This window comes from Onychostoma macrolepis, chromosome 08, assembly GCF_012432095.1.
Source record: "Onychostoma macrolepis isolate SWU-2019 chromosome 08, ASM1243209v1, whole genome shotgun sequence".
Classification (NCBI taxonomy): Eukaryota; Metazoa; Chordata; class Actinopteri; order Cypriniformes; family Cyprinidae; genus Onychostoma; species Onychostoma macrolepis.
In genome coordinates this window covers 19,747,796-19,765,686 of record NC_081162.1, presented here as the reverse complement: position 1 = coordinate 19,765,686, position 17,891 = coordinate 19,747,796, and the positions used below count along the sequence as shown (strand labels likewise).

The following is a 17,891-nucleotide window of genomic DNA, read 5'->3' as shown; positions in this document are numbered from 1 at the left end:
TTTTCTAAACACCCAGAAATCATGAGACAGGAAATGTGAAGTCAGTACAATGAACATTTACTGATTTACAGTTGTTATCTAAGATGCTTAAGACTTAACTTCATAAAACCAAAGACATGTTCACATCTCTCTCTCCCATCCTCAGCCCACAGAAACTCTACTAGAGCTTTCATTTACAATAATTTATAAAACAAACACTTCAAATATAAAAGTATTCCCCTGTAGCACATTGATAAGAGCGTCATTTGCTTTGGACTCGACATAAGGAAAGAACTGAAAAAAGAAATAAAAGCAGAAAACAGCTTGCGACAGCTTTTGTATTTGGCAAGTTGATAAATAATTGAAATTTCTTGCTTAAAATGTTTTCAGGGACAGGAACTTTTATTTATTGCAGTCTTGGGCTCTAAGTTTAAGACTAGCGGCTGGGACACTGGATTGAGATATCTCTTATAATGATGTGGAAACAGATTTCTTTCATTTTTTTCTGAGAAAATTTTAAGGGTTAAATTACAGATATTTACAATTATGCCAAACTCATTCCAGTTCAAATATAAACATGAATAAAAGCCCAACAAAGGACAATCATAAATCTTGACACCATTTCACGTGGATTCTGTACATTAGCACAAGCTGGTGGAAAATTAAGTTGTTAGTCGGATGAAGATGATTTATTACTTGGTCCTTTGTAATATACCATAGTACCTGTTTCTCATACAGTTTGTAAAAATAATCATTGGTGTACAGGAATGAAAATGAAGCAAATTTTGTGTAGGACCAACCTTAAAAACCTGAAAATGTGCACTAGCAATGGCCCTGTCAAACTATACTGGAATGCCACTTGTTGGCAGTTTGCATTCACCGGAAGTTCCTGTCACAAACAATCGTTCATAAATAGTGGAGTTCGTCAAATTTTTGTGCCTGTTTTTGAACCAGCTTTTCATTAGAGAGCTGAAAACAAGGTGGGGAAAGCTGGCTTTGCTCTCTGCCTCGTTATCGCTACGTTCGTCACGCTTGTTATCTCCCAGGCCGCTCTTTGTTCTTAGCCCGTCTGCTAATCTCGCTACTGTCTGACACAAAAGCAGCTAATTAATCCTGTTAACATGGCAGCAATTCTTCATACAGGTCTGATTTCATCAAAGCGTTCACATCTTAAGAGTGTCGTCTTCGCTCTTCAGGAAAAGAGGGGAATAAAAAAAAATTTAAAACTTGGAGATTAAATGCAATGGAAGATTGAAAACATATCTAGTTGCTTAATAACACAATACCTTATCACTGTGAGGGATTAATCAGTCAAGCTAGCCTGTGATTGGCTGTTTTTCTCTTTAAAGGGAAATTACGGATTTTGAAGTTGATTTTTAAGAGCTTTTTTTGTGTGGCCTGGAATTTAAATAGACGTGATGGTTTAGTTGCGTGTAGGAGTGTACGGCTATTAACATGCTACTCTCACGATCTCTGCAGTATGTATACTGTGCACAGTATGCATGGGATACCCAGATGACCTACTACATTTGCCAAGACACACACAGCGCAGAATAACATATCCCATAATGCAATACACACAACTTGATCTTCCATTTTGGCTCACTATTTTGCCTAACTGTAAACACTCACAGCATTTTTACACAAAACTGATTTTAAAATACAAAATAGTCATTATTAGTTGCTTATATGCAACATCACAAGGTAACGTGACAGTGTAGCTTACTAATGTCTGAAAAGTGTTTATCGTGGAATATTGACAATCATTTCACCTACTATTAATAAAAATAGTAGACAGAATACAGTATATTCTACAAGTACAATAGTAGGCTAGATCTCCGTTCCGAATACAACCTGTCACTGAATGATATAAGATTAGCATTCTGCACTAACTGTGTTTGATATTAAGTGTTGCAATGGGTTCAATTTAAGCATCTGACTACAACTGCAAAGACAGTTCCACCATGCGTTTAGGTCATCTGAGATTCAGTCACATCACTGTTGCACAATTTTACCACCACACACAACACCAGTGACATGACGCACAAACCCTCGTTTGTGTTCTCTCGCTCTCCACAACGTCTCAACAGCACGTTATTGACAGATCACATGAGCACAACAACACAAAACCCTCTTATCAGAGTGAGGAGCAGCCATTTTAGTAATATAGTGTGCGGTTGTATTGAATTCTACTGTAATATTATACCCAGGCTCATTGGAAAAAACCTGCCTATGGCGACATTTATGCAAAATGATATTATGTTGTTTTTTGAATGCTCCATGACACTTTCAATGTGAAATGCTAAAAGCGCATTCAGTTTTATCTGAGATAGATGAATGTAAATCTGGCAGCATTTTATGTTGGTTGCTTTTTTGTAATGTGGTGGTTCGGAAATGAAATTTCCGGTGAGGTTAATGTTCTATCGCATATGAAAATAACGTACTGACCCTAAACCTAATTGAAGCAAACGTGAGTGATTTTAGCTAGCTTCTACAAGTCTAAGCTCTTTTATTGTGACTTGTGCAATGCTGTACCGGGTGAGCTACTGAGCAAGTTTACTATGTGGGAAAAACCATACATATGGAGCAGGTTATGTGGTGCACATTTTAAAATGTATTACAAATCATGCACCATACAAGTGTTTTGAGGTCATAACATAGTATTGGGTTACACTTTATTTCGACAGACCAGTTTAGACATTCTACTAACCATAAGTAACTTTGTAACTACGTGTCAACTACACGTCAACTAATTCTCATTAATTAGCAACTACATGTCTACTAACTCTCAGTAGGGTAGGTTTAGGGCTAGAAGAATAAGTTGACATATACTTGCAAAGTTTCTCATAGTCAGTATGTTGTGGACCCATCAAAATAAAGTGTTAGAAGATATTAAGCACAGTCTACAAATACTCTAATGACTGCTAGTTGACATGTAGTTGCAAAGTTACTTACTGTTAGTAGAATGTCTAAAGTGGACTATTGAAATAAAGTGTTACCTAGTATTGTGACAGGATCTGTGCAAAAAAGTCATTATTAATTAGTAATCTGCCCAATAACAATAATTTGCACAAAAACATGGATAGAGGAACGTTTTTCCAATAAACCTAGGTTGGTTATATTGCTGCTGGTCTGATGTATTTGGGCTTTGTGATCATTCAGCGTCTAACTTTAATGTTTTGTTTCAACATATGTATCAGTGTGTTTGTGTTATGTAAAAAAAATAAATAATAATAATAATAATAATAACACCTGCAGCCCACTTTCTCATTGGATGGTGCAACCAACTCCAATCTAACGTGGAGTTCAGAGCAGTTTGGAGCATGGTGAATTTTGGATCTTTGAGGCACTTCTTCAAAAAACACATTTGATCTCCCATTTACTCTGTAAAACCAACATGGGTGGTTAAAAGCTTGCGGTTTGAAGCACAGCTACCCACTGTGGATGAAACCATCATGGTCATGAATTAAAATGTGCCACTTTGCATCATAGAAGGCATCATAAATTCTTCGATTGGCTACCTACACTATAATACAACATTTTTTTTTTACCTTTAAACATTATACATTCTTGTTTCGCTTGAGGACGCGCCTCATACAAGATTAAAGAGAATCCAAAAAATAAAATTAAAAAAATCAAACAAAATAAAAGTGCACATTAAGTTAGAACTGTCATATTTAACTAGGGTTGATGGGAAATGTAGTCTCTGATGGACGCAGGCACACATCGAAGGAACTAACTTCAGTCCCAGGCAACAGTGCGCGCACACACACAAACATAGGCGTGAAAATTAAAGAGGATGCTGGGAAGCAGGAAGACAATCAACAGCTGAAATTTGGGGAATAGTTCTGAGTTTGTTTTCTGAAGATCCTCCAGTCATTTCTTCCAGTGTAACCCCAAAATAACTCAAGCAGGGTCCGAAACTTGAAGTCTTAGTGTTTTTTTTTTTTTTTTGTCTTTAACAGTTTTAAGGAAAGTTCTTCTCTGTGACACATGTCTGAGTCTGAGCTGTACTCAGCTGTAGTAGTCTTGTGGAGCCGCAGGCAGAGAAACATCAGCCGTATTGTTCTTCCCTCATACGGTTTCTTCATTGGAGAGCAGCAGAGGATTAATGTACTCGAATCCCTCAAACTCAGACTGGTCTATTCTCTTTATCACATCCCTGAGGAGAGAAACCAACATTATTAATAGAAAAGCTACAATTCAGCTCCACATGTCCCGCACTGTGGATTAAAGCAAAAAATTAGGGGAAAAGTGAAGGAGATGTGGTTCGATGAACTGAATTTCTGTTAGGTGCTAATTCGTTACTGGGAAAATTACATTTTTCCACAAAATGAAATAAAAAATGCACTATATATTTTCTTGGGGAATACATGTTTATATTTAAAAGTGTGAAAAAAAAAATATCGGTTTCCACAAAAATATTAAGCAGCACAATTGTTTTCAATGTTGACAATAATAAGAAATATTTCTTGAGCACCAAATCAGCATATTGAATGATTTCTGAAGGATCATGATGTGACACTTAAGACTGGAGTAATGGCTAAACTGTAGTGCTGTCAAATAGATTAATCGCATCCAAAATAAAAGTTCATGTTTACATGTGTGTGTCCTGTGTATATTTGTATAAATACACACACATACATGTACAGTATATATTTAAGAAACATATGTAATATAAATTTAACATATAAATATATATGTACAAATGTATATATAAATACACAATGTATATATATATATAAATGTATATATTTAAGAAGTATATGATTGTATATATTTATGGAGTATATAATTTTTCTTAAAAATATACATGTATGTGTGTGTATTTATATATACACATATAAATATGCACAGTACACACACATATTAAACATTTATTTTTAAATTATGCGATTAATCGTGAATAATCGATTTGACAGCACTTCTAAAATGTATTACAATAGAAAATAGTTATTTTAAATTGTAATAATATTTCACAATATTGCTGTTTTACTGTATTTGATCAAATAAATGTAGCCTTGGTGAACAAAAACATTAAACAAATCTTACAATCCCTAAACATTCAAAATAGTGTATACATGTCTAGTGTGTTACTTATTCAGGGAAGTACAGAGTAATTATTTTGATTTGATTTTTTGAGATTGCATAAATTTTTTTTTTTTTTTCAAAATAGCCACACATTTTACAGATTCTGCAGGGGATATATAAATTCATGAGCATATCTGTAAATGCAGACTGCTCACCAGAAACAACAACAACAACCTTTCTTCATCTGCGTCGTGGGGCTGATTAACCACAAAGGGGGCTCTAACTACACCAGTGGGCAGACAGAATTTCACTGGAGTACAATTGAGAAATTCAGCGGCGTCTTTCTCCTCTTGGCTGTTTTCTGCACTGGCAGTGATCCTATACATGTCTAAAGAAATGGTAACATTCTTGCTGAAATCAGACCTCTTGCTCTTCAGAACCTCAGGAATCCATTGATCTATTTTATCAGCCTGTTGAGGATACTGCACTGCTATAATGCTCCACCTCTTCTATGGCGTAATGCTGAACCGATTCAAAACTCGTTTATCACGTTCTGTCAAACACGGTCCGTGGAGGACAATTCTCTTCTATAACAAGCTCTGTAAGAACTGATATTTCACCAGATCCGGGATCAGTGCCGAATTGTGTTTGTGCTGTGTCTGTTTGAATAAAGTCCCCAGAGGGCCACTTGACTGTATGTGGGTGTGTGTGGGGTCGAAATGCCTCCAGCAAGAGTGAAACCTAAAATAACATGAATGACACCTCTATGCCGTAATATCAGGCTCAGGTTTCAAAGGGAGTGCAGGGGGGAAATGTGTGATGCCGCAGAGGAAGAAACACTGAAAGACGGACATTCTGGGTGCTGACCAAAATAAACAAGCCTCTTTACAGCACAAATGTTTCTTCAGGAAAGAATTACAAGGTGGAACTTATTTGAAAGACAGAAAGCAAGCACGCTTTGGTACTATTTTTACATTTTCAAAACTTTTCTAAGTCCACCGATAACACTTCTAACGCATCGAACACTACCAGCATTTCCTTTCACACAACCTGTTTAAAAACATAAGATTAGTAATGCGAACATTTGTTATGAAAGGGAATGACTTTAAATGAAAGGTATGTGTAGATAATACACTTATTAGGGGCCATTAAAAAAGCACATTAGGAAAAGTTTGGGGTCGGGAAGATATACACAGTGGGGCAAAAAAGTATTTAGTCAGCCACCAATTGTGCAAGTACTCCCACTTAAAAAGATGAGAGAGGCCTGTAATTTTCATCATACGTATACCTCAACTATGAGAGACAAAATGAGAAAAAACAATCCAGAAAATCACATTGTAGGATTTTTAAAGAATTTATTTGCAAATTATGGTGGAAAATAAGTATTTGGTCAATAACAAAATTTCATCTCAATACTTTGTTATATACCCTTTGTTGAGAGGTCAAACGTTTTCTGTAAGTCTTCACAAGGTTTTCACACACTGTTGCTGGTATTTTGGCCCATTCCTCCATGCAGATCTCCTCTAGAGCAGTAATGTTTTGGGGCTGTCGCTGGGCAACACGAACTCCAAAGATTTTCGATGGGGTTGAGATCTGGAGACTGGCTAGGCCACTCCAGGACCTTGAAATGCTTCTTACGAAGCCACTCCTTCGTTGCCCGGGCGGTGTGTTTGGGATCATTGTCATGCTGAAAGACCCAGCCACGTTTCATCTTCAATGCCCTTGCTGATGGAAGGAGGTTTTCACTCAAAATCTCACGATACATGGTCCCATTCATTCTTTCGTTTACACGGATCAGTCGTCCTGGTCCCTTTGCAGAAAAACAGCCCCAAAGCATGATGTTTCCACCCCCATGCTTCACAGTAGGTATGGTGTTCTTTGGATGCAACTCAGCATTCTTTCTCCTCCAAACACGACAAGTTGAGTTTTTACCAAAAAGTTCTATTTTGGTTTCATCTGACCATATGATCATCCAAATGCTCTCTAGCAAACTTCAGACGGGCCCGGACATGTACTGGCTTAAGCAGGGGACACGTCTGGCACTGCAGGATTTGAGTCCCTGGCGCAGTGTGTTACTGATGGTAGCCTTTGTTACTTTGGTCCCAGCTCTCTGCAGGTCATTCACTAGGTCCCCCGTGTGGTTCTGGGATTTTTGCTCACAGTTCTTGCGATCATTTTGACCCCACGAGGTGAGATCTTGCGTGGAGCCCCAGATCGAGGGAGATTATCAGTGGTCTTGTATGTCTTCCATTTTCTAATAATTGCTCCCACAGTTGATTTCTTCACACCAAGCTGCTTACCTATTGCAGATTCAGTCTTCCCAGCCTGGTGCAGGTCTACAATTTTGTTTCTGGTGTCCTTTGACAGCTCTTTGGAGTTGGACTGTTTGAGGTTGTGGACAGGTGTCTTTTATACTGATAACGAGTTCAAACAGATGCCATTAATACAGGTAACGAGTGGAGGACAGAGGAGCCTCTTAAAGAAGAAGTTACAGGTCTGTGAGAGCCAGAAATCTTGCTTGTTTGTAGGTGACCACATACTTATTTTACAGAGGAATTTACCAATTAATTATTTAAAAATCCTACAATGTGATTTTCTGGATTTCTTTTTCTCATTTTGTCTCTCATAGTTGAGGTATACCTATGATGAAAATTACAGGCCTCTCTCATCTTTTTAAGTGGGAGAACTTGCACAATTGGTGGCTGACTAAATATTAAAAAAAAACAACAGTAATATTCGGAAATAGTACTACAATTTAAAGTAACCTTATAATTTGAATATATTTAAAAATGTAATTTATTCATGTGATGGCAAAGCTATATTTTAAAGGGGCCATATGACGTTGCTAAAAAGAACATTATTTTGTGTATTTGGTGTAATGCAATTTGTTTAAGGTTCAAAAAACACATTATTTTCCACATACTGTACATTATTGTTGCTCCTCTATGCCCCACCTTTCTGAAATGCGCCGATTTTTACAAAGCTCATCGTTCTGAGAAGTGAGGTGTGCTCTGATTGGCCAGCTATCCAGTGCGTTGTGATTGGCCGAATACCTCAAGCGTGAGACGAATGCGTTGCATCGTGTCGTGTGAACATTACCATGTCTACATTTGTGATCGGAGAAACGACAAACAATAAGCACTACTCTACACTGCTCAAAACTCGCATTTGAATAGTCAGTGGCAAATTCTTTAAATAAGAAAACGTACTTGCAGGCTGTGAGTCAGAAGCGCCAGACTGTCCTTGCAAAGTTGGAATTGCCCCACTTTATAGAAACAGCCTTTGAGCATAGCTAGCATTGTAGGCTGCTCTCGCAGGTTCAGGAAATAGTTCTCCGTAAAATGCGCTGCACACACTCTAATATTTGGATTGAACTGTTCTGGAACAGTGTTGTAAATACAACTTAACCACTGATTTCTAGTTGTGTCCTCTTTTGGAAGCCCAAACAAAGTAGTTTCGCTTTCATAACGAAACACAGTGTCTCCAGGACATGGCGCCAGCAGCAGCAACTACACTACAGCGAGAATAAAAATCACGCCCTCTTTCTTTGCGTATACATTTGGGCGGCGTTTTGCAAATCTTCCCACACAGTGACATAGACATGTAGGGGCGTGTTTGAATGAGCTCCAGTCTTCAGTGTCACATGATCCTTCAGAAATCATTCTGATATGCTGATTTGGTGTTTAAAACATTTGTGCTCTTTTACATTTTTGCGTTACATTTTTTTAAGACTCTCAAAAGAAATTTAAAGTTAAAAACAACAGCATTATTTGAAAAAGAAATATTTTGTGGCATTTTAAATGTTTTTGAATGATCTTACTGACCTTAAACTTTTGACCGGTAGCATACTTTGTGTAAATTTTATGTAGTCAACAAAGCTAGATAATAATGCATTGGGAATCCAAGTTCCTTTATAAGCCGTTTGTGTGAGCATGTAAAAGGGAATCGTGTCTCTAGTCGCAATGGATTCCAGTTCATCCTTTACCGCTGCGCTCTGAGACACATCCCACTCTGGACGCACTTTCCTTTAATCCAAAAGACTAAATCTCTTACAAGGAAGAGATTTCACCCCCCACCCTCTTTTTTCGTCTGCCAGATCCGTCAAACAAAAAAGGCTTCCATCACTTCCTCCCCCTCTTCCTCTCCTCCACCGTGTGGGACGTCAGGCTTTTCCAGAGCTCGCTCTGCTTTTGAAGTGTCTGGCTGCTGCGTTCCTTTGAAGCCTGCTTGGAAAATCGCGTATTGAACTAAGAACCCGCCGTGGCTCTATAGATTACTGTCTGTCAGTTCATCTGACTGCAGCCCACTTGCGTTCTGCTAATTATGAGTGACAGGTTTACCGACAAATTGACTTCAATCGGCTTGTAGACTGCAATGATTGTGTACTTAACAGTTAGTGTTCATAGTTCAATGAAGTGCATCTTGAGCTTCTCGTGGAGAGTGAAAATATCAAATCACCTCAAGATACTGGATGACCTCATTCGTAAGCACTTGGGATGCACTCCATTCGGAATTAAACTGAGAATGCCTGAATTCCTGAATTCGAATTAAATTTGAATTGAGGTAGTAAACAGAATGCAGAATTGCATCAAGAATTAGCTTTTAAGGAAGTAGAATTAAAATGTATTGAAATTCAGATGGATGAATGAATGAATGAATGAATGAATGAATGAATGAATGAATGAATGAATGAATGAATGAATGAATGAATGAATGAATGAATGAATGAATGAAACAGTAGATAGAATGATAGAACAAGGATGGAACGAAAGAACGATGGATAGAACGATAGATGGATGGATAGATAGATGGATATAGAAAGATAGAATCATAGAAAGAGATAGCATCATAGAATGACAGACAGAAAGATACAGATTGATAGATAGATAGACAGACAGACAGATGAAAGTAAAGATAAAACGATAGAATGTAAGAATGATAGAATGACAGACAGATAGATAGGATAGATAGAACTAAAGATAAAATGATAGAACCTTAGAATGATAGAACGATAGACAGACAGATAGACAGACAGATCGAACTAAAGATAAAACGATAGAACGTTAGAATGATAAAACGATAGATAGACAGACAGACAGATAGACAAATAGATAGAGAGACAGACAGACAGACAGACTAGGCTTGGGTGGTAATACGGTAATATGGTATACCGCGGGATCTAAAAATAGCAACGGTATCAGTTTCAATACCGTTATACCGTCATAAAAAACAATGCACTTATATAGGAGACGAGGATTAAATATTAAATATAATTTATTTAATGCCTAAAAATGCGTATGCTTGGTTGTCATCACGTGACAGCGTGGAGGAGAAAGAGAGAGAGGGGGAAAGATGGCGAGTCGCGCACCAAGTGACCTGGTCTCGAAAAAGAACACAACTTCTGCAGTTTGGCAGTATTTCGGGTTTCGACCGAACGAGAAGGGAGAGGCGGTAAATACGGACGAGGCAATTTGCAAATTGTGCAACAAAAAGGTGACCGCGAAAGATGGAAATACCTCGAACCTAAGGTCGCATATACGAAACCACCATCCACTCACTGCTGCAAGGATGGACCCGAGTTCACTCAGTGCAACAGTTTCAACGCCTCCCGATGCAGGACCAACAACATCTAGGTCCACCGACAGCCGCTTTGCAATACTTTTTATAATATGGATGTTTATGTTAATTCAACTCTGGTTGACTGTTGTGGGTCTATTTGCACTTTTTTTATAAGCTGCTCTTTGTTATTAAAAGTTGTTCAGGCGGTGTGATTTAATTTAATTGATTTGTGTGCGCGTCTCTGCACAAAAACTGTTCTGGATGTTTATGTTAATTTAATTCTGTTTGACTGTTGTATTTGCACTTTTTCTAAACTGCTATTTGTTGCTAATAAAAGTTGTTAATATTGTTGTGCATGTTATTTTGTTATTGTTTCAGTATTAGTGTTTGGTATTCAGTTTCTGAACGGTTTAGGCACAAGCCAACAGTTTGGTGACACTGTCTGAGCCTTACGTCATAATTTTTTATTATTCACGGTAATACCGTATACCGAAGTAAAATAGGGAGGAGGTTTGACGGTATCAAAATCTGGATACCGCCCAAGCCTAAGACAGACAGACAGATAGATGATGGATGGAACAAATTATCTAGAATGATAGACAGATCCAATCCAATTCAACTGAAAGGAAGCTAATTCTTCTAACCCTGGTTAGAATTGTACGTTTTAAATGCACAGCTCTCAGATTTTGTCGATAACGGAATGCATTTCAGTCACGGTACCAAATCACATTGTTAATCAAAGATTTCGTCCTCTTTTGGAGCTGCATTTTTGGAGCTCCATTTAATGTAAATTGAAAACAGGAATCCTTTTTAGAAGCTTAAGGACTGCCTGTCTCTATGGATCAAATCAGAATAACAAATTCAGCCAGGATATAAAAGTCATTGTGAAGACTGGAGTCCCTCTCCAGAGAAATGCACCTCTACAGAACAATACGTCTCAAAGCCCGGCGTGATTGTTCTCCACGCAGAATGACTGGAATGTCTGAAGAATCTCTTGAGAGAAATGGGGCGAGACCTCAACTACTCACCCAAATGTATTCAGACATGCCATGAGTCAACCTACAATCCTCCACCATCAAATAAATGCACATTTTTTGCATTGAGTTGACTAGCCTTCTCTTATTTTAGCACTTGTGTTAATCACTGCAGTATTCAAAAGGACCGAGTTTATGAATGAGCGCGCAAAGAAAAGGCTTGAATGCATAAAAGCCCCCCTAGAAACTCACTTCACACTGATTAAAGCCAGTTTCCACACGAATCTCTGGTTTTTAATGCCTCTCGGCATCAGGTTTTCGCCATTTAAGAGCTGTTCTTTGTCCTCCCTTTCAATGTGGCCCTTTTCGGTGCACCTCATACTGTAAAGCAATCAGAAACTCCAGAGGGGATGTTTCCATATGACATCACCACCTCTTGACGATAGCCTCCAGATGGGTAAACCATTTCACTTCATCTCGCTCTCACTTCTGAAGGGGAATCTTAGACATAAACCTCACCATCCTGACCAGCAGAATCAAGCTGAGTGGAAACCCCCGTTATTAAACGCCTAAATCTTCTGCTGGTGCAGTCATGTAACTTTGAAGTCGTTAAATTATTACATAATCGCTCTCGAGATGAATTCCGCAGAAGTGACGACTGACTTTAATTTTCATTTAAACATTTGGAAGATGTTACGGTGTGCAAGGAGATGCCAGTTTGTCTTTTCATAATTCAAATCTGGACACCAAACACCACGAGTCCAGTCGTATTAGCGCTTTTTAGCAACTGAGCAGGTCATTGGAAAACAGGTGGAGTGATTCTTCTGTCAGAGATCTTTACTGATCATCTGTGGTAATGAAATGCCTTTCGGCCAATCATAACATTTTTCAATACTTACTCGTCGTCTGGTGTTAGCTGCACGGGTTCGTTGGTGAACTGCGTGTCAAAGTTGTCTAAACCGTAGTCGTCTGTGATCTGTGGTTTGAATGGTGGCGTCACCTGCTTCTGTTCCAGCTAGAGGAGAAAAGTGAGAAAATGACTGATTAGAACACAATCCATTCCAACATTACAATATCAAGACCCCTGATCAGAAAAGCCTACATGATTAACTTCTATGTTTTTTTTAAGCTCTTGTTTCCAAAACCTCGCTGGCTACACTGTATAGAGTTCCAACAACATTCTTAAAAGCAACGATTCTGGCATCTATGGTTCCGTGAAAAACTTTTAACATCCATGGAACCTTTCCATTCCACAAAACGTTCTTCAAAGTGGAGAAATGTTCTTTAGACTTTTCAAAATGTTCTTCACACTAAGAAAAAAATGTTCACTGAAAGCTTCTGGGGGGAACCAAAAATGGTTCTTCTATGGCATCACTGTGAAAACCTCCTTTTGGAACCTTTCTTTTTATGAGTGAATAGAAATAGTGTTGCCAGAATGTTGAAAAGCTAAGGAAAGAAAAATGTTGCCATCTAGGGCAACTAAAAATCTGAACTACTGGCATGATTGAGCCAAAAGAAATAAATCCTTTTAACTGAGCCCTATATAGGCCTTTTAAGACAGCTTTCTACCTAAACTAAAACCACAGAAGTGACTGATTGTAGCCAATCTACATAGGCAGTGCAGGTGATTAAAATTACAATTGATTCCAACAGATTCTATTGTTATCATGTTGCTAAGCTAACCACATGGTACCCTATAATGGACTCTATGCATGACTCCTTTCAAATTTAGTTTTGGTGACCACTGCAACATCCTGGATAAACAAGCACATAGTAAATTAGAATGATAAGTTTTTATTGGTACTTTTGGTATGGAATGCAATAGAAGAAATGCAATTTATAAATCAACATTTCGTTCAACTCTCTCGTGGAAGGAAGCATCATTTTGCTAACATTTAGGTAGGAAATTCATATGTAATAACATACATTTCATATATCATATATACTAATGTTTATAAGATTTCATGAATGATTGACTCAGCGTGACATCCGCTTTCAAATAAAACCACAAAAAAAAAAAAAAAGACCAAAAGAAAGCAAGGCATTTTTGATTTTCGCTCAAGGCCACTAATGAATAGTATTCCATTAATCACTGCATTAAAAAGACTGAAATGAACCGAAATGGCCTTTGTGTGAGGGACACTTTAGTTTATTTGAGTCTTGAAGTACTTCAAAGTGTTTTTAATAAAAGGTAATAAAGGAGAGAGGGACAAGGAGAGAAGTAATGGAGGGTAGAAAGAAGAAAGAAAGAGACGTGCTATTTTTTGTATTGTAGAGGTTTGATCTTAAGCACTTGTCAGAATGGACACATTTTGTGGACGTCAACACTACAGGTCAGATAAGGTTTGTTTTCACGTTTGGACTCTTTTTGCCTCTCTAACATTCTCTGTGTGTTTTGAGGACATGATCCTGCTGTGTTTCACTCCACGCCGATCTGCACAAACTGGAACAGATGGCCTCTCTTCTCTCCTTTCACTACTATCTCACTCTATTTAGTCTAATTCATGAGTCCAGCTTAATGTCTCTTGTGTTGGTCTGTCAAAAGGCTTTTACATTTATTAAAGAAACTCTGAGTGGTTATTGTGCAAATCTCGCTGATATGTGGTTGGCAAAATGTTCTGGGTGTTTTTTTTATGCGTTTCTATGCAGTTACTAGGCCGTTGCTAGGTAGATGCTTAAATGTGGTTAAAGTCAAAAGAGCCTGCTAGGTCTTTTTGATGTACTGTATGCACTACACTTCAAAACTTTGGTGTCAGTCAGATTCGTTTTTTTTTTTTTTTTACTTTTATTCATCACAGATGAATTAAATTGGTCGAAATTGACAGTAAAAACTCTTACAAAGGATTTAACTTTCAAATAAATTTCTTTTCTTTTGACTTTTCTATTAATCAAATATCCTGCAAAAAATGTAGTATGGTTTACAAAAATACTAAATATTAAGCAACACAAGTGATTTCAGCATCAACAACAATAAGAAATGTTTATTGAGCACCCAATCAGAATGATTTCTAAAGGATCATGTGACCCTGAAAAATGGTGTAATGGCTGCTGAAAATTCAGCTTTGCCATCACAGGAATAAAATGACATTTTTAAACATATTAAAATAGATAACAGTTATTTTAAATCATAATAATATTTAAAAATATTACTATTTTTACTGTATTTTTGATCAAATAACAGCAGCCTTGGTGAGCGACCCCAAACATCTGAACGGTAGTGTACGTCATCCTACTCTTTCCCAAGAGCAAAAAGCTCTGCCTTTGCGTATGCAGAGTAATGGCAAAACAAAAGCGGAGACAGACATAACAGAGAGTTAAAGATGGCGCACTGGGGAAAAAGAGATGTTAATTGGTGCCCAGCCGCAATGTGTGCGTGTTTTTTATTCCCGAGGCCATTGACTCCAGAGAGTCAGGCATGACGCAGTTGGCTGCAACCTGCCTGGCGGAACATGCTAACGTTCGTCTCTGTAGCAGAAAACCAATTACACACGCACACCCATCCAGATGCACAGAGACTCTTCACGCTGATGTGTGGGAGTGGATTATTCCCACACAGCTCCTTCGCTAGTTCTCGCTTCCCACCGCTCTCTCAGTCTCTCTGTCGGGGTCCGGCATCATCCTCTCAGTGACTAAATGATCGTAAACTCACTAGTAATCTGCTAGGATGACACGGTGCTGATTGCAGTGGGATGCTATGGCTCCCTTTACACCTGCCTTTAATGTGTTATTGGTGATTGCATCACGGACGGATAGCGATTAATCACAGTAAATGCACATTGGAAATGCATGTGACCATATTGGATTTGTAATGTAAATGCTAATCTGTCCTGACTCTGGATGAGGTCAACAGATGCAGATATTAATACCAGTCATACAAATGCAGGACCAATGCCACTTAAAGGTATAGATCACCTAAAAATTTTAATTCTATCACCATGTTTTTCCAGATCTGTATTTGTGTATCTGTGATCCGAGTTGTTTTTTGTTTTTTTCCTGTAGAACACAAAATAAAATATTTTGAAAAAGGTTTTAACCATACAAAAATCATTCATTCATTCATTCATTCATAAATACTTCTGTGTCAGCAGAAGACAAAAAAAAAAACAATGTTTGGAATGACATGAGGTTGACTATATATTGGCAGAATTTATTTTTTGGGTGGCCTATCACTTTAAGACCATCTGTGGTCATGTGAAAGACATCTTTAATAAATAACATCTTTTTACCATTTTTTCCTCAAGTATGTTCCAGTAGAGAGCAAAAGAAAAACAGTGTTCAAACTAGCCTTCTCTCACACAAACACAGACATCTGCTGTCACCGGAATGGATAATTATTATTAATACATTCATACAACAGCAGTGGCAAAGCTGGCTGAAATCAAAATCCCACTGGCTTGCACATTCATTGTCTGATCCCCATGACAGCATGTCACGGCTGTTCTGACTGTGTTCTAGAATAAAAGAGAAAAGCTTGTTTCTTTCTATTCACCACTTTAAAAAAGCAAACCAAGGTTTGAATTACAATGATTCATTTAATTGAGCCAATTTGAATAAAATGCTTTTAAGACTTAATCTTTTAAGACCAAACAATGACTCTGATTTACAGTTGCGTCTTTCCATAAACATTAGAAAAGACATTGATTTAACTGCAGCTGTGGATAAGAAAAACAGGAAATCCACAAACAATAGGATTAGCTACACTCTACATTTTTTTCAAAGTTGTAAATAAAAAGATTACTGGAGTATGTTTTACAAGACAATACCATTTCAGTTTTTGTACTTAAAATTTACATGCTTAATTCAATATGTTACTTATATTTACATAAACGTACACACACACACACAAACACACTAACACAAAACACTGTATAAATCTATACATTTTATCTAAATATATTAAAAATCATTTGTTTTAAACGCTACAAGTGAATTTATCCATAATTTATGGCTTTATGCATTACACTGAATTTATTAATTATAATGTGAATTCTGAAAAAAAAAAGATTTTGTGTGTCGATTTAAAGATTTTTAAGTGTTACAATATTATTAGTGTTTTTAAAGACAGTAAGGAAGTATATATATATATATATATGTATATGTATATGTATATTTTATGATGATTCTGTGTGAGGATCCACAAAGAAGATGCAGTAATTCTGTTTATATAATCACAATTGCTCTGTTACACACACACTGATCCAGAGACTGTGAGGCGTAAAGCATGTTAATGCATTCATCATGCTCTCACACGATCTCAAATAGCCTGTGACGTCTTTTGTATTTTCTTTTATTCCACTTGATTAAGACACAAGCTAATTGTCCTCTTATTGTGCATGTGGACGTGAGCTGAGGACCCTCTGATTTCTATTTGTGAGGAGTGAGACTGACTCCAGGTCAGGTCTGAAACTTGACTTGTGATGTCTGAGTGTAGTTTTATCAAGTGCTCATTCCTTCAGATTGTTAGCTAGACTGGCAGATGTTGTAACTACAACATCAGGTTACAAAAAACATTCAAATGTAATGTGTATTTTTTGCAAGTAACAAAGCTAGTGGGTTCCTATTCTCGCGTAGCTTGACTGAAGGTCTGGAATCCATGGCATCTTTCATAGGCCAAGGCCCACCCATGAGGCCGCTTGACCGACATGTCAAACAACCAATCACAGTTCATTTCGTTCAGCGTCACATTTCGGGGCGTGGAAATGATACAATAACAGACCAGTGTGTAAAACTCTCGGACATATTTTAAAGATTCTAAGCCGCGAACTTTAAATATTTCAAACACTTTTGAAAATACAGTGTTTTGTTGATCCCGATAAGTGCTCGTCGTCACAGTTGTAAACATGACCGCTTTCTTCTTTCGTGAGGGGGTTTGGCGTCACTGCATCTTTGTTTCCAGGTTGAACGTTAAAGAACGCGACACACGTCTCCCGGAAGTCAACTAATCCGATGACGACTTTGAAACTCCTGAAGTGTTTCCACTTTTGTGTGCCATATGCATCAGACGTTCAGCCAGCGGTCTGTGGTTGTGATGTCTGAGGCTGAGACTAGTGGGGTCCAAAAGTCTGAGTTAAAAATTAGCTATTATTATATTATATTAGAACAACAATTAATAATAGTAAATATTTTTTATTCATTGTATCAGTGTTTCATTTAAAGCATTTCAAGCCTTAACTACTATGTACGTACATCAAAAAATAAGTACAATGTAAGTACAATTGCAAAACACTTTTGCTGCTATAGAGGTGGGATACGGGTAAGGTTAGGGACAGGTTGGTGTGGGTAGGTTTAAGGGTGGGTTAAGGTGTAAGGGATGGGTCAACAGTGTAATTATGAATTTAATTGCAGAAA

General features: G+C 37.6%; 1 protein-coding gene across 5 annotated transcripts in view; it reads right to left on the bottom strand.

Annotated features, from left to right (window-relative positions):
• Positions 1 to 40: 40 nt before the first annotated feature.
• prkcz (protein kinase C, zeta) overlaps positions 41 to 17,891 on the bottom strand; it is a 126,390-nt gene continuing 108,539 nt past the window's right edge. For all 5 annotated transcript variants that reach the window (XM_058784613.1, XM_058784617.1, XM_058784616.1 and 2 more), the window contains 2 exons: positions 12,443 to 12,558; positions 41 to 4,141 (listed from right to left, as the gene is read on the bottom strand). In XM_058784613.1, the coding sequence (XP_058640596.1) occupies positions 4,054 to 4,141; positions 12,443 to 12,558 (204 nt within the window). In that variant the 3' untranslated portion in view covers positions 41 to 4,053. The remainder of the gene's footprint in view (positions 4,142 to 12,442; positions 12,559 to 17,891) is intronic.